Genomic DNA, 22,420 nt, shown 5'->3' with positions numbered 1-22,420 from the left:
TTACCCTCTATATGACCTACCACTTACCCTCTATGTGACCCAGTTACCCTCTATGTGACCTACTACTTACCCTCTATGTGACCCACGGCTTACCGACCCTCGACTTACCCTCTATATGACCTACCACTTACCCTCTATGTGACCCAGTTACCCTCTATGTGACCCACCACTTACCCTCTATGTGACCCACTTACCCTCTGTGACCTACTGCTTACCCTGTATGTGACCCACCACTTACCCTGTATGTGACCTGCCACTTACCCTCTATATGACCTACCACTTACCCTCTATGTGACCCAGTTACCCTGTATGTGACCTGCCACTTACCCTCTATGTGACCTACCACTTACCCTGTATGTGACCTACCACTTACCCTGTATGTGACCTACCACTTACCCTCTATGTGACCCAGTTACCCTGTATGTGACCTGCCACTTACCCTCTATGTGACCTACCACTTACCCTGTATGTGACCTACCACCTACCCTCTGATTCGTAGTTGGTGCATTCATCGATACTATAAATGACAATATAGACTGTTTTCCCGATCTCACGAGCGATGGCCTCAACCTTAAGTAAGTCTTTGTTTAATATACTCGGAGAGCTCTCTTCTTTTGGCTCGAGATTAGTTCGGTCTACGACCATACCGTCCCTCTTCGAAGTTGATACTAGATCCTTTAAGGTATCGATTGCCTTTATGAATTTTTCCTTCTCTTCTCGGGTCTTCGTATAATTGTCGTTAAATAGTTGCGTTATAAGGTTTGAAAACACTTGTGACGTTAGCTAGGTAACGTCGTCTCCCCTTTTAAAGAAGAAGAATAACACAGGATATTTATTTATGGTTTTCTTAGTGCCGGTATGGTAGGATGGGTTGTTATCCGCGGTATTGTTAGGGACGCCAGCCTGGAGTCTTTTGATTACTGTTGCTATTATTACCGACTTCCCGAAGCCAGCTCGGCCTTTGACATACAAAAGGTTAACGGCGGTGAGATCGCGATCGGGCGCGAGTGGTGGTGGAAAATCTGCAGCTGTTTCTAACTCGAACTCCTTATATTTCATGAGGCCGGGTCTCCTGTCGGCTGAATTTACTCTTAAGCCTAGCTCTTTTTCCGATCGGGGTTTAGAGACTGGACGCTCCCAGGACTTAAAATATTGATCTTTGAAGAGCTATTTGCATAAATGATCCGTATTATGATGTAAATGTTCAATTGTCGCCTTTAGTTGTCGCTGATGCGTGGTTGTAGGCTTTAGGTCTTTTTTATATTTCTTAAATTTGTTGTTTACCTGAACTTCGGTTAATACATCCTTTGTTGTACCCGCTAGGTTTTCTAGTTTCGAGGCGATATCTGTTTGGTGTTTATATTATTTTATAATTAGCATTTCGGTACAGTTAGTTATGTGGGGTCATCGGTATTGGTGCATAGGTAAATAGTTAATTTCTAAATCGCAGGATATTTGAGAATTTTTAGTACCTTACAACGGAGGAAATAGAGACCCAATTATTTCTGCTTTATCTTTTTTTATCTCTATTTCTAGTTAAATCTGCAACGATTCTAGCGATTTAATAACCTTTTTCTGGAACGCTAGGTCTGTATCCTCCCTAAGAGCCTTATACCGCGTTATTATATTCTGATAAGTTTCGTTGACCTTTTGGTCGAAGATATTTTTAAACAATTGCTCTAACTTAAATGAGATCTATAAGTTTATGCGACCCCTATGATACATTCGATGTCGTCATAGCATCTACTAATCTTTTTGTCTCTTAACTTTTTATTTGCGAACTAGAAAAACTTAAGAATCGCTGATAGCAATTGCTTAATTGCCGTAATTATTCCACTAGTAGCATCGCTGTTTTAATATCAGTTTTCGTATAATCTGTAATTGAGAATTATCGTTACGATGCTCGTGCAGGCCTCCGATATGGAGCCGCAGTTCTCTAAGTCGTGAATATTAAGCTATAAACTATTTGATTATTTCGTAAGTAGATTTTCCGTGCCGCTTAAGCTTTGGGAGGTTAGAACTTATACTGATCAAAAGGCTTATCGCATTTTATGCAATGCTAACGCTTTCGGGAGTGTACTGTAAAAGTGGGTCACCAACGCTCTTTACAACAACAAGCACATCAAGAAGTTTTTTGATAAATTTTGAGGACTTAGATGTATGACTGTACTGGCGCTTCGCGGCTGATTTGAGGCTCTTGTATTCGGATATAGTTTCGTCGACTTGGTTGTTATTTTTTAGGAAGCGTTTAATATTTTTCTCGAGTTTGTTTTTCTGCGTACCTGACACAGTTTGGACATGTTGTTCTCGAAACTGGGCCTTAGCTTGGCTCCAGCATAAGCTTTCGGTGACTGGGGGTTTTTCGTTGACTCGTGTTCATGGTTTGGGCTTCTCGTTCAGTGGCGTCTCGGGCTCGTTGGGGAAGCTCGCCATATCTGAGATGACTGTTGATAATTGAACGAAAACGGACATTGCGGGTATAAATATGTCGCTTCGCCGTACCAATGGCCTAGAGTGCCAACTTTACTTACGCTTTAAGGCGAATTCTCGATTCTGCGAAAGCTGTTTTTAATTTGAATTGTAGCTGTAGCAGAGGGTCTAAGATTTTGGCCGTTACCTCGTTTACGCCCAAGATTTCTGTTTATTTCTGCATGGATTTTTCCTAAGCGTCCTCTGTATAGGGGTAACGAATCCGCGAGTACCTAACTAGTTTACACACAACTCCCGGTTTTATTAAGAGGGGCCGTTTTAGATAATATAATTCTTTTCTATGATACTTATCGACGATATACGCAACAGCATTTGGTTTATGAGATAAATATAAATCGATAATACACATATACATAGGCACGCGTATGTATGAACGATAGCCTCGAGTTTAGGCGCTGATATGGGTAAGGGCGAAACGAACGGTATAACGCACGCTTACGGGAGGATAAACATTCTTCGTAATTGTTTACGTAGATAAGTTAAGCGTTGGACTGGTGGGGTCTCGATCAATTTTACGGAGATTTCCATTTTCATTTAAAAATAATGCGGAAGGTCGTGCTTCAGCTAGCTGTAGTTTACGAGACAAGGGTTGGACAGCCTATAAAATACAATCAACACTTCAAACATTACAAATGATTTTCGCGCAACAAATTTTCGTTTTCCTTCTCACTCTTTTGTGGCACGAAGAAAGCAAATAAACAAGGGCAATCGGATACTTTATTTGAGATACTATGGAACCGCTGTTTGGGGGAAATCGTACGAGGATTAACCTATTCAGAGCGGGTCGATTAAGCTTCGCCGACCTATTCTCTTAGTGAGATATCCGCTTGTTTATTTGGACGAACGTGAATAACATCAACAATTATTATTTAGGGTAGAGTAGGGTTAGTTATTGCAAATGGGGCCTGCTATGGCTAACGGGGGTCCAACGACCGAGGTCATCTGAAGGGCGGTGTTAGCGCCTAGGTAAAATGTAGCAAAACCTAACTGCAATATTATTAATTTTAAATTCGCTTAAGGTTGGCAACTCGTCTCTGCTGTCCTTACTAATCAAGCAAAATACTTGATATATCAGAGTTTTCATAATGGGCATAAATTTTGATTAGAGTGTCTGACAAGCTTTGTAGGCTGGGCGGCAAACCGAGCTCATAGTCTAACTAAAAGAATTAGTCCTGAGAATAGTAATCCTAGTTATCTATGGATAGTCTCTGTTATTAGGACCTATATGTGTTGTACATGTTGGATTTCCAATTATGGTCGAAGTACGTATAACAAGATTATTAGCAAGACTGCGTATTAACGATCAGACCAAGCTCAGACAACCAATTGTGGTAGCCCTAATTATCATAAAAATAAAAAAATTTTGAAAAAAAAAAAAATGGATTATCTGAAAGGATTTTTAACTTCAAATAATCTTCTGTATTTTGATAACGAGACGATCTGAGACGGCTTATTTTGAGGTTTTTTAATCGAAAATCAATATTCGATTACACCTGCTGATATTAGCTTATATGTGCTCGGAACCTATTTGTAAAGTTTAAAGCTCCTATTAATTGATTGAGATATTGTCGTGTGTTTGGTAAAAATACTTCTAAAACTAGGTCATCTTATTAACGGCTTTATAATTAAAAGTATCTTATTTAACGATAATTTTCCTCTTAGATTTCACATCGGCGTTGCAGAAAACCTTAGTATATGAAGATAATTGGTATATTATTGTTATCGTAACGCTCGTTGTAACAGTCTTGATATTATGCTATTAGATATGCTTTAACTATTAATATCATAGACCCTAAAACGCTTAAGTTTATAGACTATAAGCGGAAAGCCCTACTTACGGGTAGAAATATATTTATTTAAAGTGGGCTTTTCCTTTTTAAAATAATTTGGATTATAGTACTATTACGATGAATTTTATCTCGATTTTAAGGACCCCAACAGTCTGCGGAAGGAATTGAGGAGATACAAAATAGCTGGAAGTATGTATATAAGGATAATGTAGTCTTTTATTATTAGTTTGCTAATTAGTATTTAATTGATGCTTATTCGAACGGGGTAGTTATTATTTTACTAATATTGCATAGAATAATACTCGGGTATGGAAGGCTTTTTCTCGTCAAGGATGACATAAACTCTTGTTTGACATAAATCAACGAAAATAATGAATTAATTCTTTAAATTAAGATAGTTTGGCTACGAAATATGTAGAATAATGTTTTAAATATTATATAGTCTGGTACCCCTTTACCTTATAAGCGTATAATAGGCGTAATTTGCCCATATGCTTGAACAATTTGAGCTTACAGAAGGATTCTATGCGTAGAATTGGGCTATTGTAATGCTGGCCTCTGTAAGAATCTCTGCGCAAGTTATACCAGCTGCGAGAAGTTGACCTATAAAGTTAGTACAGAATTATATACTGTTTACTGCGGCAGAACGTAGGCTTTAGAATGGTAAAGGTTGAGGTAAAATAGCACTTACTAGTAAGTTTTCATTGAATACAGTTTGTCGCGGTGCCTTTACGAGTTGGATCAGGTATAATTGCTGAGCTTGTCGTAGTTATGCTGCTGGTAGTTGTAGTTACACTAGAAACGTCGACGTAATAAGTGTAATTAGGTTATATTCTTGTATAGTCTGAGTTTACGGTAGGGTTCCATGCGTAGAATTGAGTAATGGTGATGTTTTTTTGGGCGAGGATGTTGGCGTAGCTTGTGTTTTTTGCATAGGGAGTTATAGGTTAGTGATATATAGTGGGAAAACACTTACTATAAAAGAGTATGAAAAGTTGGAAAAAGGGATATGTTAAAGACTTATTGGATAATCGCTACTTATTGTAGGTAGTAATGGTTTCTTCTTGAGTAGGACTAGGAATGGCGCTGGAGTTCGTGGTTGTAACTGTTGATGTTGTTGTAGTTATATGGGAAGTAGTGGTTGTTGATATCCCAGAGATATTCACGTAGTAGGCATAATTATCTTATATATTACTATAATCTAAGTTCATGGTAGGATTTTAAGTATAGAATTGTACGATTGTGATATTATTTTCTGATAAGATATTTGTATATGAGATATCTGAAAGTATCAAGTTATGTTAGTCGTAGGTATACGTAAAATAAATTTAAGGGAACGTTAAACGAACAAATTTAATTATTCTTATCTGCTAAAATTTATTTGTTGTAGTTTTTCACAATTCCTTCTCTCGTAGGACCAGGAATATTCGAGGTTATAGTCGTAGTACTTAAACTAGTGGTAGTCGGTAACGGTACCAAAGTAGTGATAATTTTGCCAGTTTGTGTTCAGGTATCCTTTCTATTGTAGTCTGGACCCCATATACAATACCAAGTGTCCGCCCAGAGATTTTGGCAATTAGAACCGATTGCTGGGTTCCATTTTTTAAAATGAGCTAAAGATATACCATAACTGTTTATAAAGCCGACGCAATTATTGTTAACTGATATTACAATGTTAGATCTTTTATTATGGACCAGAATTCATGATTATCATATGAATATACCGTTTTTAGCCTACAAAAAATATAGGGAAACGACACCTTCTTAAATAGGACCTAACGGCGGGAATACTACTGATTCCTCTTTCTCAGATAATACTAGGTAAGTGATCAATAATCAGTATTTTTTACCATAGGTTTAAAGGTTTATTCTATTAGATAAGTATTACCGTACCTAGATCTCTAACTGAAATATAATATTGATAACTAATAATAAAGGTATAATCTAAATTAGGTGTTAATTCTTAATTTTATTATTCAATATCCTCCTGCTTTATACTGTACTAGTTTGCAGTATCTGAACAGCTTTTTAAATATTTACTATTATCAAAGTAGTATACACAATCAAGACGGGTTTTATTAGCTAATAATATTGGAGTTATGGTTGATTCTGGGGCCTCGGTGGTTGTGGGTAACAAATCTTAGTTGTATGTGGTTAATAGGGCTATGTTTGTCTCAATACTTAAAGGATACTTACTATATGTTGTGACTGCGGATTTCAAGCGCCTCAGTCAGAAGCCTACTAGCTATGATATGGGTTGAATATGGGGCTTAGTTTGTGAACTTATTTGTTCTGACGAGTAGGATATAGTAGTTGTAACTTGCCTAGAGATTCGTATAATTCGAGTTAATTATTGGGTTTAGGAAGATGAAGTCCTTTATGGATATATTGTTCCTTTGAATGATAAGATTGCAATTGTCTCTTAGTACGACTTGGTAGTATTGTCTGTAACGGGTGTTAATATCTGGTGTTAAGCTCGTTGGAATAGGCCTTGAAAAGGATGAGTTAGTTTATAAATACACTATGAATATAGCACTTAGTGTTAATAGAATTGCGACTTACACAGTAATAGAGGTAGTAGATATTTGCGAAGTTCCCAAATCAGTTACTACTAAAATCGTAAAAACGCCGTATAAATTGCTGTGCATTGTATATGCATTAGGTTACGTCAGTTATCAATTTTCGTTATATGGTAGAGGGGTTGGGGAGATTATTCGAGGATAAGAGCAATTATCTTACATATATATCTTGACCTATAAAATAGCCGCTGTCAAAGTTACGGCACTAGTGATCAATATTAGGGTTCCAGCTTTAGAGCATAACCGCGGTAATACTCTGGTTTAAGCTGTAGGCAACGTTGTTACAAGTATCGTCCGCTTGGACCCGGTAAACATCGCATTATCTAATGTTAGGCAAGTATAAAATTCTAGAAGTAGGGAAGTTTCTGTAATCTTCTTCGAAGTTGTTTGCCTATAGGAGGTTCAAAGTGCTAATATAGTTTATTAAGGATATATCAATATAGTTTATACTAAAAAAGATTGGGATTGTTGTTCTAAGATATGTTAAAGTAACTTTAGGATACGTAGTAATACTATTGAGAATTACGGGGCTTGGTTTAACGATTAAATACCTAATCATAAAATAATTGGACTTGATAACTAAGAAGTCTTCATCTAATAAGTCCTTATAGCCGAATTTGTTGTTTAGAATAACTTGCTAATTTTTTAAAAGATCTTTAAGGAACACCAAATATTAGCTCGTAGGCCATATAGATTATTTTATGTTTTTTGAAGTCTTAACCTACATTCTTTATACAATACAACGACCCTTATTAGAGCAGGTATAGTTTCAGTAATCAATGTGGCATATTAATCGCTTTTTTTATTAATAAAGATAAATTATCAGTATATAAACCCCGTAATCTTTTTCTAAAATTTTAAAAATTCAAGACGCCTTTAGTTGGTGCTAATAGTAAAGTAATAACCTATGAATTTTTTATACAATTTAAAGTTTATTTGTAGACATAGTAATTAGCTAGCGATATAGCTAAATAAGCGAGATTTATAACTTTGTCTATATAGACCCAGCTTCCACAAACCGACTATACGTTACTGACATAAATAGCCAAGCTATTACCACACGTAGTCGAATATAGGGACATTAGGACGGATTCCTCGAACTCTCGCGAGTTAAATTCGCTAGTAAGTTTATATAAACAAGAAAGTATTTCTGCAAGAAGCGTATTATTATATGTAGTGTTAGTACCTTTTTTAGTGAAGTTTTCCTAGTATAAGTTGACTTACGCTAGTGTAGTTTTGCTGGTGTAAAGAAGTCTAAGAAGGGTCGTTGATCTTATGTCTTTGGCTTTGAGAAATTTGAAGATAGTAGCGAGGGGATGGTTGTTAAGGGTGGAAGATTCTTTAGAATTAGGATATTATTGGGGTATTTAATATCTTTGATTTAGTAGATATTATGAAATAAGATATCTAAAAAGAATGGGGTGGGCGCAGACGTGTCGGCTCTGCTGCGAGAGATATAAAGAAGCAACTTCAATTATCTCTCTGTAAGATCCTTTCTACGCGCTGACAGAAGTAAGTCTAGAAATGGGGTGCAGAAGCATAATTTGAAGCTTAAAGACATTGATTAGATTAAGAGAACTCTGAAATTAATATGAAGCCCTTTTTACGGTTATCGGGGTAATTTTAAAAATAGAGAAAGAACAATTGATTATTGTGGTACTTGCGCGGACCTATACCAATGAGAGGAATGCTGAAGGGTTTGGACAAAATAAGTGACTCCTTGATTATAGGGTAAGGGTGTGAACACCTCTATACTAAATTTTCTCGAATGTTTCGTTAGACGGACTAGGATATGATTAGAAAGAAATTACTCCTGTATGCGTCGGATACCGGTTTTCGAGCTATATTCATATTGATGAGTGGAGTGACCTATTAAAGCGACCCGGTCCGTTAGGAAAAAATTTGTTGATAAAAGAAATAGTATTGAAATGGATCCAAGTATTAGACTCATTTGGTGTGATTAGAGCCTGATTTAAGTCCGTCTTCTCTTCTCTTGAGAGGAAGAATTTTCATTACTATATTGATTTCTAAAGGCTTGGAGATAGGCAGTAATCGACATTTAACTGGATAGGCTAGGAGTTGGATTTGGTTAAGTTAAAATCTATTAAATATGTGTTGGCTTCTTAAATTGTATTGTTTCTTTCAACTGCCGAAATCTTCTTGGCCTGCGCGCGTGTGGCACGGGTGCGCTCCATAAGAAAAAACGGGAATTCGAATATGTAGGTATTTAACCATGTGCCACTTAATAGCTACCGCGATAATGGCCGATCAGCTTAGTATTATGTCAAAAGATGGCGGCCGGCTGTTGCTTCGGTTTGCCCATACGAAATTTAAAGTCGAAATAATACTCTATGATTTAGCGGACGAGTGGGTTTGTGGGGGTGTATCTCTTATTTATGTATTGCGCCTATTACGACTTCATCTTGATCAATTGATTATAAATTTGTATGCTTAATAATTTATCCGTTGCGTTATAATAGCTAGTTAAAAAGAGTTGGTCTTGATAATGTTTGATAGTGGTATTAGAGGTTGTATTATCTTGGGGTACGGGGCGATTTGGACTGTAAAGTAATGAGGTATGTCCTGTATGCGTAGTATTTTAAGGTACCTTCTTGTTGAGGCCGAGCTCTTCTAATGGTTAACGCAAACCTAAAAAATACGCCGACAAGTAGGACTCAGGGGCTTCGGGTAAGGTGCCACTTTATGACGGGTTTCAATGAATGGATGCGCATGGGTATTTGCTTCGGAAATTGTTTCCCGCATGTATACTATGCTAAGTATAGCAAAGTAGACGCTAAGGTATCACATAGATTGTTCGAGTCGGTGACAAACTGGGATTTTAAACTGACGGTTTATCGCCTTTAATTAAATCTGATATGCCTTTTGGCTTAAATCTTATTCTAGCGCTCGAAAGCTGTATTACAATCTATATTATAGATGATAAGTTGGATGAATATTATGCTTATCTCAAGAGTATAATAATCCTCGAAGTTATTACTGGCCGAATTCGAAATATAAGGCTCAATACGTTATTTCTCTATATTAATTTTTGGAATTTAAATTTATTAATATGATATCTGCTGATTGTATGATTATAGAATATATAATTATTTTCCTTATCATATCAGACAGCGAAATATAATAAGAGAAATATATTCGCTTTAAGCGAAAAGGCAGGTCTAGTCAAGATCTGCAAACCCCCCTGGATTTGCCTCGCGAAACTCTAACCTGAAACTTACCAATATTAGCTATTCTAACTTACAATCTTCATACATTGGTTTGAGGCTTAAAGAGTAGCGTGGCTGGACGCGAAGCTTTACATGTAAAGTATTCCAACCGCCCGATGCTAGCATAAATACATGGAGGACTATACCCTGGCTCTAAGCCTAACACGAAATATGGTCTTAGAAGATGTCCAGTAGAAATTGGATATGCAGCAAAACTTTATTAATTTCACAAGCTACTTTTGTCCAACAAAGATTTTTAAATTCTTGAGCAGCAAGTCCCAGAATCCTTGGCTGTGAATAAGCCGGCAGATATGATTTAAATGAGCTCACAATCATAAGTTGATTTTTACGATATAATAATATATTTTTTCTGGTTCGCTATACTATCTTACTTAGGAGAAAATTAACGACTAATAACTTTAAGTTTGTGTATTTTTTTTTTTGATATAGTAAGAGCGTTTTTCAAAGTTTATCTTTTAGTAATGTCTATCTTCTTTGATATTTTGTAGAGTTTAAGTATATATATATTCTTTTTCTAGTTTATATAGTATTTCGATGCTATTATAGCTTATATTAATTATAAGATCTTTACTTCTATAAAGCTTAGCGGTTATTATAGCGCTTTTTGGAATAATCAATGCCCGCGCGATTAATTCTCTTGACTATTATTATTAATATTACACTAAACGCTACGAAATAATCGATTTTGATTATACTAAAGCTATATCCCAAAATCTATCGAATATTAAAGTCCACGCTGGTCTAAATAAATGTTAAGACTATACTTGCGGCCTAGATAGACTATACTATAATAGAGCCTATTACAGTCCCTCGTAAGTAAAATATATAATATCAAACACGCACGCGCTAAACTTTAAGCATCAGATAAATTTCATAAATATCGAAATACTAACTTAAACCGATTTTCTTAATTGCAGCAGATAGTACGGATATGGCTTTGTAAATTATAGTATAGGCTATAACTCTAATTACAATATTAAAGCCGAATATGAGTAGTATGCTGAACTAGTAGGCAAAATATGTTTATTGAATGTATGTTGCAGTAAGTACCGTACAGTCTTTCATCAAAGGTTTTGGGGTTACATAATCTGACTTGGACGTTCTAATTTCATATTTTGGTGTATCTAACTTCTCGGTAATAACTATTCAGGTTAGTACGGTTTCTGCGGTATTACTAGTGATTTCTGCGATAATAACTGCTAAAGTAATTGCGGAGAAGTTAACCGCCCTTTTGATAGCGATAATATAAGAAAGAATGTTATTAGCTATTATAAATTTTAGGTAGTTATTTCGAAGACGTGTAGTAAAATGTAGTTGGAAGAAGTCTTGGCTTTTGGAATAATCTATCTAAATTTTGTATTCGCTTTTATTATACCCGATACCTATGGTATGTTAATAATAATATAGATTATCCTTCTAATAATGGTATCGGAGAACTTATGTAATTATCTACTCTTTTTAGATATTATCCTAATGCTTAATACTGATTTAAAACTATTCTCTCGTATAATAGTACTGAAAAGCACATATTTAGGTCTTAAAATCTGGATTAGTGTTAGTAGATAGACGTTTAATGATGTAGGTTTTCAAAATAATTCATGAATTTATTGAATAAAGTCAGGGAATGAGCTAATATTAATAATATTTTAATTGAATGTAGAATGGTACGATTTGGTAGTCGGTATTCTCTGATCTGGCATCATTATAGGCAAAGAGAAGCAAGTTTATTAATAGCATGATTAAATTTATGATCTAGTATGGTTTTGATGGTTGTGATTTCGACTGGTACGTTAACTTTAAATTTGTCCCCTACACCTAGCTATTTTGGGCGGTATGGTTGAAATATCCATAATATAGGGAGTATCCGGGTGCATTAGATCGCGGCGGCTAGAAAGTCGACGTTGAGAGTATATAATCGCTATTATTTTCGCGGGTTCGCATTTTAAAGATACGATTATTGATGCTTATTTGCTTGGTATTTCTTAGATTATGTTTCTTTTATGAAGGAAACTAATAATGCGTTTAAAGTTTATTCTAAGAAGGTTTGCGAAATTACACTTTAACTGTGCCGAATATGTATATATACTGATGCTGTATGAATAGTTCGGTTTGAGTTTTATTGTACTAACATCTTTCTGGTATTTAAGATGGTTTGATTTAGAAAAGATTTACCTTAATGTAGGAGATTTATTTCTTATGGAGTGTTTCTTTTTGTTAAACTGGCGTTAACCTTAAGTTAATCCTATTTAATTTTAGGTTGACTTTATTAATGTTATGAGTTATAATTTATACGGTATCTGGGATAGTACTAACCTAATTAGCATACAGGTATTAAGGCATACTAATATGACCGAAATTAATTGTAAGCTATAGGGTATAGTTGAATTTTTTTCTAAACCCTAATTGTTTTATCCTAGTAGCTCTCGACCTCTTTTGGAGAATTAACGTGCCGTCCAGTAAAATTTACTTAAACATTAATTTTTACGGCCGAAGTTTTAAATTGAAGAATTCTTGCTACTTTGATCCCAAATGTTCTTTCGAAGGACTTGCCGATACCAGTCCATGTACCGATACCGCTAGAATTTTATCTTTCAAAGAAATACAATCTCTGATCGATGCATATAAGTGTTAATCGAAAATGGGCCTAAAATTAATACATCTTTTAAGGAGATCGATGTCTAACGTTGATTTTCGTTAAACTAGCTGGCGAAACGAAGCTAAAGCTCGACATAATTACCCAAGTTAACTATCTTACTTAGGATTCCGGAAATTAGATTAGCTATAATAATAAAGCTACTTTCGAAGCGAAGGTTGATTTTAGAAATAGAAAAGGCTTGAAGTAAGTTGCAAAACCTCTGCTATAGTGGTTGATATATATTAAAATTTGTTACTAACTTCTTGAACATAGTGGTCTGCTAATTTGGGCCGTTAATCAAGATGATACACAATAAAACGCTATTAAGGCCGTTATAGAAAAAAGTATTCTTACTGTAAATAAGTTTTAAAACGTCTTTGAATCAGATCTGTTGCCTAGAGATTGTTATGTTATTGGTATTTGCGGAATTGACTATGCCGCTAAATATCTCCCGATTACGGATAAGATTTATAACGCGTATAAGGATCGACTTTATAATCTTAATGCTAACTTTGATCTAAAAAGATGCGATGAGAATAAATAAAGAAGTTTATGTTGTCTATTCGCTAGTCGCCCAAATAAGAGTAAGTGTTATTGGCGAGGTAATGAGGGCTATTGTAACGGTAGATGCCATAATAGAGAAGTTTTTATGATCGACAACAATCAGGGAGATAACGGGCATTTCTGCCTCAAGTAAATTGCTCCTTGCTGGTCTCTCTGCACAAGGTTCCTAAAATATATTCTTCATTTAGGGGACTGAGAGCGTTCTGCTGTAAGGTGGAAAATATCAAAATTGTAAAGGCGTACAACTACGGCGAATGCGGCGCTACAAACTATAGCAGCCTTGTTCTGGGCGATAAAACAGTACTCGTCAAAGGTGAAAAAGAATACAATGGTTGTAGTAGGGGTGTTTTAAAACTTTTCTGCTACACAAAGAAATCTGTGAATAATTACGTTGCTGTTTGAAAAAATTAAAAACTACTTATAATACACTAATTAGACTTTAAAAGGGTGTAAAAACTTGTAACTGGTCGGGGCATGGTGCCGATTGCGTAGAACCAGTCTATAGAACAAACCAAATTCAGTTACAAACGTCTTTAAGAAGCGATGCTGGCGGTTAATGCAGATGGGGAAGGTAACGGGCACTATGCTGTAATGTTTCTAAAGGGTACTCCAGCTTTTTTCCAGTCGACTTAAGTATGGTTTTTCCGATTCTCCCATTAACCGATTACGATTTAGTAAGTGTCCATTTTTCTTTTTAAAAATCAGAAGTTGTATTTAAAATCTAGATATTAATAACGAATATTTAGGTATATGGGCTTGTTTTTTATAACAATACCGTACCTAACTCTAGAAACGGACTATTTGCTATGGTTATTGTTGTTGGTAAGTACTTGTCTATTACTGGGATGTTCTCAGATATTATTTTAATATAATTCAGCTCGGCCATAAGACCGAAAGCGGGCCTGGCCGAATTTAAGATTAATACGTGAGTGACGATGTAAAGCCGGCGAACGATGTTAGCACATTTTTAAAGAGAAACAGCTTATATATGAAGCTTTTTAACTGCCTTATATCTCATGAAGGCGATAATGGTATTCACAAGGCTAAGGCCGTTTGCCGGGGAGACTCTGAAAACTGTAACCAAATCTTCAAGTTCGAGGGAGGTGTAGAGGGAACTTTTGTCAAAATACCTTCTTATGTAAGTCTTGTTAAACTATTGTGCTTTTCAAGTGACGACGAAACTGATGTGTAAAAAAGTGTACGGGTAATCGGTATGTTAGAGTCATACACCTCAAGAGAGTAGAGGATTAAACTTTACTAGGCCGCCTCCTCCCACGGGATGTTATCTCTGAGGTTTACGAGTTTACCTTTGACTTTAACTTCTATCTGTGGGTTTATATAGACTACCTTACTATTTCTGCTATGGAGGATGTTGACCTCTTTTACTAGATGTAAGAAAAATGTAAGTGATGTCTCTGTTCGAATCGTAAGTTAGACATCTATTTCCGCTGCTAGGAAGTTATGTGTTGTAAATTTTCATTGATTTCTACTATATTATAGGACTACGCTTCTCAATATAAGTACTTTAAATTATTTGTAGAAGATGTACCATTTCGTAAACGTTCAGAAGGCATTACTACAATCGATAAACTTTACGAGGCGTAGAAGTCGTTACTTTTTGTGCACCCAAAAACGAATATTATCGAGAAGCGTACCGCTGAAAATTAGCTTAAATACGATATTTGTGCCCTCTATCCTAGATTTTATTCGTTTACTGTTGTAAATTAGGAGCGTCTTTGGGAACTCCTCCTTTTAGATTAGGAGCTAAAAACGACGATCGATAAAATATAAGATTTTAAAATAGAGAAAAAGCTCTTCAAGACGGAGAAAACTTGCACTTTTAATAATAGAAGTCTCAAAGCAGAGGCATCATCAGGAAAAAAACACATTTCCTTAATTCCATCGGATGGAAGCCCTTTCATCCGATGGAACACTTTTCCATCGCGCTCCATCGCGCTCCATCGCGGTCCATCGCGCTCCATCGCGGTCCATCTCAGTCCATCGCGCTCCATCCTAATAGGGCCACCCGGCACCCCAACAAAACTGACACGGGCCTATACAAACCCCCCATTTAAACTTCAAAATAATATTCCTCTTCTTCAATATCAGATCCATTATCAATATCGATATCTGAATCTATATTTTCATCGTTATAAGAATAAATCTCATTCCAGGTATTGAGATCGATGTGGGTATTGAGAAGATATGAACCGGTCCCATAGGAGATTAAATGGGCCAGACCCAAAATAGCTCGAATTGGAATGATATTTCGATAAGATTGATGGTTTTCTTTTTCATAATCCACTAAAGGATGCTCGGTGAGGCGAACGAAACCATGGGGGCTCTGTATAGTTCCCCCAGCGTATGGCTTGAGCTCAGTGACAAAAGCTAGTTGAAAGGTCTTATTACTAATTGCATTATGGACAATCAATAACAATTCCAGCTTAGCTACTGCCTTTCCTTTCAGATCTCCATATTGACTCGTACGAGACTTCTGGAAGATGATGAAGTCCTTTCGAGGACCCTTCTTTTGCCAGTTTAAATTAGTTCGAATAACATGATTAGTAAAAACATTTCTATGCTGAAAGTCCTCAATCGGGACCGCGAGGGTCTTGTATACTTGCGCTCTGAAGTCTGCTAAGGATGAAGGATGAAAGTCTGGTCGAAGAAATGTCTGGGAGGCCGGTAAGGTTCTTAAATAGGCATATAACGCCCAGTTGAGGTCCGGTACAGCGTATTCACGCTTAATCTGATCTATTGTAACCCATTTGCTCCTATTTTCTGGAGATTTTAAGACTACTTTAGGTTGCAATTGAGTTGAATTTGCAACTTCAATTGATGGCGTACTATATGGTTCCGCACGAGCCTTTACAGGGCCGGCTGAGACTGAGTCAGCGTGATTAGAAATATTAGAAAATAAATATCAATAAACATACCATCAATTCCTAGTCTATTCTTGCGGTACTGTTCGCGCCGCTCTCTAGCTGGTAACGAATCTGGATAGACCTCCTTAAATCTATTGATCTTTTCTCCTTCTTTTACTAATTGTTCGAGATTGAGAAATTGTATTTTAAATTGATGTTTTCGATATCTGTGTTCTATTATTTGAGCGTATGCATCTCTGTGATTGGATTGAGCCTATCCCTCTTTGAGCTGTTCGACATGCGAGGCCTCTCCTATTTCTGTTGACTAAGCATTTAATTGACCAAATTTTTTGATGGAATCAGTAAAATGGGTCATCAAATGCATTTTAATAAAATTAAAATGTCCTATAGCCATTAGCCCCGGTTAGTTCCCAGAGAGCCCTGATCAGGAGAAGAAGAGGGCTGAAGATACTTCTAAGTGAGCTTATCATTTTCAGAAACCTCTAAGGAGTCTTCACTACTTTCACCTAGAGCTTCATCGCTGGATACCGCTCCTACTATGCCTGTAGCTGCCTGCTGTGGTCTCGTTCGGGCCCCCCGAAATTCTCTGAAGACATTTTTCCCATCATGAAAGCTTTGCAACTGGTTTTGCATATCTATAAGAGTTTGTTCAGTATATAAAAGATAAATTACATATAAAACAAAACTTATTAAAGCATTTACACAGTTTACTGCCTGGGCGAAAACAGGCCTCTCAAGGCTCGATGGATCCCTCAAAGCGCTCGCTAAAGTCGCAACAAGAATCTTAACAACCGATCTCATTTCTTTTCCTTGCCACTGGGAGACCTGTGTATAGCCTCTGCGGAACAATTGGAATTTGGGATAGGCTAGTACAGAAGCCCAGCACTAATTAAAGAATTGTAACCTTTTATGTTTTTTTAAAAATTTGATTATCCATTCCATAAGATGTTTTATCATCCCTAAGTAAATGCAGTGTAGGAGATCCAACTTATATAGGTCCGCTACAGTAATTCCCAGATCCAAGAAGGCCCCCGCCGAACTTATTACTCCCTCCAAACGTAATTGGGCTTTTCCAATCTTATCACCATCATCTAATCGTTTAGAATAAGAGTTGTAGTCCCGTACAGGATATCCCAGGCCCTGATCGAAATCTTGGAGAGCCGTAGTCGGTACCGTACAGATAGGGCAGGCTTTAGGAATAATACTAAGAAGATTAATATATTCCATATGATCTGCTAACCATCTACATAAACGAAAATAATATATTCGCTGATATCCATCTCCGCATCCCATAAGTAGGCCCGTAGGGTACATATTCAGAGGTTCCAAGATTTGACTTATAAGATTCTGTATTTTTGAATCAATTAATCGCTTCTCCGACGGCCGCAACGGGCCCTTCTTGGGCGGTATCGGTAGTAAGGCGAGTAACATCCAGGCGTTCTTAGAAAGCTGATTTCGATATTTCGAGTTGATATTACTAATTGAAAGATAGATTAGCCAGGCCTTTTTGTCACCAGAGAAATTAGTGAGATGGGTCGTGTCAGAAGCACAGAGGATCGGTACAAGGCTATAATCGGACGGTAAAGATTCCTGCTGGCTATGCCACCAATCTGTTGTTTATAGTTCTGTATATTGTCTTTCTCCAGATTCACTATAGACTTTTTCAAGTATGAAGTGCATCTCCTGCGCGTATGAACATTGCCGCAAAAAATACGCGATGACTTCTATAAGATCTCGATAAAAATATTTCGATCCTAGATAGCCTTCAATTTCAAAATCAAATACATCTTGTTTGAATAAATTTATTCCAAGACTTTCATCCATTTCCTGAATCATTTGACGGAGGCTATAAGCAGACTCGAATAACTTTACATCGACACTTCTGGCGCCTGAACCTATCCCGTGATTGAAATACCGATTAATTGCCGTTTGAGAAATATCTTCTTCGATAAACCATTTTGCCAATTTAAAATTCTCTAAGTTAGTAAAAAGGAACCATAGATTATTTTTCATCTGAGCGATTATCGGATCTGAGAAGGCACCGAATAGGGCTCCTGCATCCTTAACCGAGAGAGACAGCCTAGAAACAAAAGATTCTGGTTGATTAGATTATCGAGTACTTAAATCTTCTGATATTTCGTCATTTCGCACAAGAGGGCTCTCCGGGGTCGCTTCCGAGTGATCCAGGTCTTCCTCGGCACTATTCGCGTCTACTAGCAGTATTTCTTGAAAGATAATAGTCTGATTTACCCCGCTTTCTAATAATGTAGAAATAAAGGATTGATGTTCTGTTTCAATATGTTTTTTGTACCATTTAAAAGATCTAAATAAGGCTCGAGGGCAGATACGACACTTAAAGAGGCCGTTAGAAATCCTAACCGGTTTCCTAAGGTCTAAAGACATGATGTTGCCGATTTATTATAAAAAGCGAATGTGGCGAGATATGAGGTCTAAAGATTCGGTAATTGCAAACTAATCATAGATCTTTACTGATCTTAAAATACAATATTACAACACAATTCCCAACATTCATTCCGATCTTTATTTTAGTATATTTGTAGGATCTGGAGGAGGCCGATACAGGACCTCAAAAGGTCTGGAAAGAGAATTCCCAGGCCTGGGCAAGCTGGCGAGGCCTTCAGATATGTTTGCTCTATAGATTAATGTTTGCTTTAACTAGAAAACTAAGTTTTTAATTAGAAGTATAAAGGTAAGGGATACTACGTGAGATCGTTCCGTCGGGCGGGAAGCAGCATGGGAGCTTCTACAGCGCTGTATAAGCTCCTCCCAAAACCTGAGGATTCAACATAAGCTATCATTTCCATGTTCCACAGTATATAGCTCCAGCAGCCCGTGGCTGTACCCCTGAAGCAATATACAGGGTGTGCATGCATAACTAACAGAATTCAGATTTTTTAATTTAATTAGAAGCATAAAGCTAAGGAATACTACATGAGATCGTTCTGTCGGGCGGGAAGCAGCATGGGAGCTTCTACAGCGCTGTATAAGCTCTTCCCAAAATCTGAGGATTCAACATAAGCTATCATTTCTATGTTCCACAGTATATAGCTCCAGCAGCCCGCGGCTGTACCCCTGAAGTAATATACAATATATACATGCATAGTTAACAATATTCTGATTTTTTTTAATCATGTATGATAAACTGAAGCTTTTTTTTTAAAATACCAAAACTTATTCTGTTAGTCTCACAAATCTCTCTTCCGAAATCATATATCTTCGCACCAAAACTATATCGTAACCTGCAAAATCACCTAGATTTTAAACTAAGACCTCAAAATTAAAGCCCCCCCTACCTGATTATATAAGATGGCAGACGGAGATTATGGTTCCCGCACGGTTAAGTTCAAGGCCTCCTCGTAATTATGGACAGTTGATCAAATTCGAACCGAACTTTCAATATCTGGGGCCAGCTTTAACCTAGTATAGCTGGCGTTACGCAAAGACGTCGAACAGATCCTCAGGAGTCAGATATTGCCTGTTTTTATAAAAACTGAGGCTAATACTGGAACTGTTTGGCCGGCGATTCTTGAAAAAGTTCGTCTTCTTCCTTATTTTGCTCATATTACAAAAGAGCTTAATGACCCCCTTCCCGCCACCATTGACCCAGATAACGACGATGACTATAAAGCGGCTGTACGAGCCCGCGAGACGAAGATTCGCGCCATTGACGAGATGGTAACCGCTTTCGGCAAAAAGCTAAAGTCGAAAGAAAAAGCCAAGATTTTAAAAGCTAGGGCTCCTATTGAGGATGCCATCACTAATAGTGCCGATGCGGACCCTGATGTAGCGGTTAAAGCGCTTGATCAGCTTTATCTGGGTCAAAAAGTCCCTAAAAAGGCAAGGAAGAGAGAGTTAGAACTCTTAATTAACCTGGAACTAAACCAGGAAGAACTTGGTAAGCCTCCCAGAGATCCGTTCAGGCCTTCTTGCTTACTTAGGTTTTTTTTAAAATCCAAAACTAATATAATTTGTTTATAGACCGGGCTAAGAAACGGGTTCGAACTGTTTGCAACCCTCCGAGGTTAGTATTGGGCTGGTTAGTCGAACCAGATACCAATCTTAGTGTTTTGGTTGCCGGAAATCTGTTAACTGCTTTAGCAGATTTCCGATATAATACAGTAAACGTCGCTAAGTTCACTGGTTTACTCAAACAACCAACTTTGGCTAGTTTGAAATCACTCTTCAACGATTTCTTTCAGGTCAATAAAAAGCCAAAGTCGGTCTGAGGGTTCACGGAGGATAAAACAGTAAAATATAATCTACCAGAAAATGAACCTGTAACAACGGCCACAACAGTTGGTGGAGGGACCAATATAGTTCCTGCTGGTATGCATTTGCATATCAATACAGATGTTTTAACTTGGTTGGTTCGTTGTCAAGATTTGAAGGCCGTATATTTAGTTGTAGTCCTTTATAGAGCTGGTGGAGCTGATTTACCACCCCCAGCGCGTTAACCTTAGCTTGATGCCCCAGATTTTATTTGATTGTATTATATTAAAAGATTGGGTTATTTTTAAACCCTATATATATATTTTATATATTTAGAATGAAAACTGCTCGAGGCCTACATAGCCCAGCTAGGAAGAACTTTAGAACTGCGCTGATTAGTAGTTCGATCAATCAACATTTCCATATGTGGTGTTTTTGTGGAATACTAAGCTCGCGATGATAGTTTGGTGGTGAGAATATTATTACCTGATTGGGATCTGCACAGCGCTTTGGCATCTTACTTAAAAAAGATATTACATATTACATTTTACATATCAAATTAAGATATCTAGCCCCTTTTTCCATTTCTCCTTAAACAATCATCAGGATATTCGTAAAGTTCCACTGCACGTCGACATCGAACCGAGACATCTTTATCATTTTATCAAATCTTCAAAATTTAGTCTCTATCATTAGCCAGTACGTATAGTACCTGAACAAGCCTCTGTCATGCCTAGGAAGCCACAGACTAAAAGTGCCAAAGTCACTAAAAAACAAATCAAGGCCCGGGCAAAAGCGATACATCGGGAACCAGCACTAGCAGCACTACCAGCAACTTGTACAGAAACCTCGGAAGTCGACACATCCTCTACAGTAGAAACAGAGAAGTTTTCAGACTTATCTCGGGAAGATTTAATACGATTGCTTCTTAAAACACAACAGCCCGTTCCTGTCACTGACCGGGACCAGTGGAGTACTGATCCGTCTTCATTCTCTGTTCACCTTTTATATAGGAACTAATTTTTTTCAAAGCTATTTTGAACAATCCGGCAGAGGCGGATACGGAGCCTCCAGCAGAACCAGCAAGCCAGGTAGAGGCAGACACAGAGCCTATAGCAAAACCAGCAGAACCAGCAAAACCACAAGAGACTTTAATAGAGTTACCCACAATTCCGACATTTCAACAACATCAATTAGAGAAAAAGACGGGACGTCGTTTGTTAGAAAGGTCAAGTAAGTTAATATTTAAATAATTCTTTTATTTTCATATGGGCCCGTACTGAACTGATATAAGCAGATTCAAATCTGACAATAGTTACCCGAGCAGCATCTAAGGTCTCCAGTATTACACCATCTCAATCCATTTCTCAATCAAGTTGTACGAAACTGCTCGAGACAGCCTCGATCATAAGTCGTTCCCGTAAAAATCAAACTAAAGCGACGAACATTCCACCGACATATACCGAATATTTTAATCTTGTTTACATAGATCTCCATATCTATTGCATTACAAAAAATCCATTCCCAGACACTGGAGAGGTTTGGGATGTCTGGGAGCAGATATTTACCTCTCATAGTCTTGCTTCGGCCCCTTTTCTAAAGTCAGTTCAAGTACAAATTAAACAGTTTCTTTCAAGTTTTCGAAGTCATATAGCAGACGCTGCTCGGAAGATTATCGAGTCCGAATATGTCCTCCCCTTCTCTATACCAGCTCGAGTAGAACGAGTCAAATATCTTCTGGAAAAAAACAGGTTTCTTTTTAAGAAGGATTTCTAAAATGTAAATTAACTAAATATTCAAGACCGCAGCGGTTCTGTACTAACCTCAGCAAAAACCGAGTCTGTTACTATTCTCTTCTCCAGTTATACCCCAAGTACTAATTCGATATTTCTGTAATACTTCTAATGGTCATTGGGTTAAAAATCCGACGTTATATCGAGAAGTAAATGGTATTACTATCTCCTGGGTCGCTACAATTCTGTGGGGGGTTTTAAAAAGA

At 37.1% G+C, this 22,420-nt stretch overlaps 2 protein-coding genes across 2 annotated transcripts; one reads left to right on the top strand and one right to left on the bottom strand.

Annotated features, from left to right (window-relative positions):
* Window positions 1–15,377: 15,377 nt before the first annotated feature.
* DFL_003144 (uncharacterized protein) lies at window positions 15,378–16,661 on the bottom strand (the record flags this gene model as incomplete). Its single annotated transcript, XM_067632039.1, has 3 exons — window positions 15,378–16,186; window positions 16,243–16,347; window positions 16,643–16,661. 3 exons carry the CDS (start codon window positions 16,659–16,661, stop codon window positions 15,378–15,380), a joined length of 933 nt encoding a protein of 310 aa, XP_067492720.1.
* A 3,223-nt stretch (window positions 16,662–19,884) lies between these two features.
* On the top strand, window positions 19,885–20,438 carry DFL_003143 (uncharacterized protein; the record flags this gene model as incomplete). Its single annotated transcript, XM_067632038.1, has 2 exons — window positions 19,885–20,107; window positions 20,191–20,438. The coding sequence occupies 2 exons, from the start codon at window positions 19,885–19,887 to the stop codon at window positions 20,436–20,438; spliced, it is 471 nt and encodes a 156-aa protein (XP_067492719.1).
* Between the last annotated feature and the right edge of the window lie 1,982 nt (window positions 20,439–22,420).

This window comes from Arthrobotrys flagrans (genome assembly GCF_004000055.1).
Source record: "Arthrobotrys flagrans strain CBS H-5679 chromosome Unknown unitig_13, whole genome shotgun sequence".
NCBI classification, from domain to species: Eukaryota; Fungi; Ascomycota; class Orbiliomycetes; order Orbiliales; family Orbiliaceae; genus Arthrobotrys; species Arthrobotrys flagrans.
This window is presented reverse-complemented; position numbering and strand designations above follow the sequence as displayed.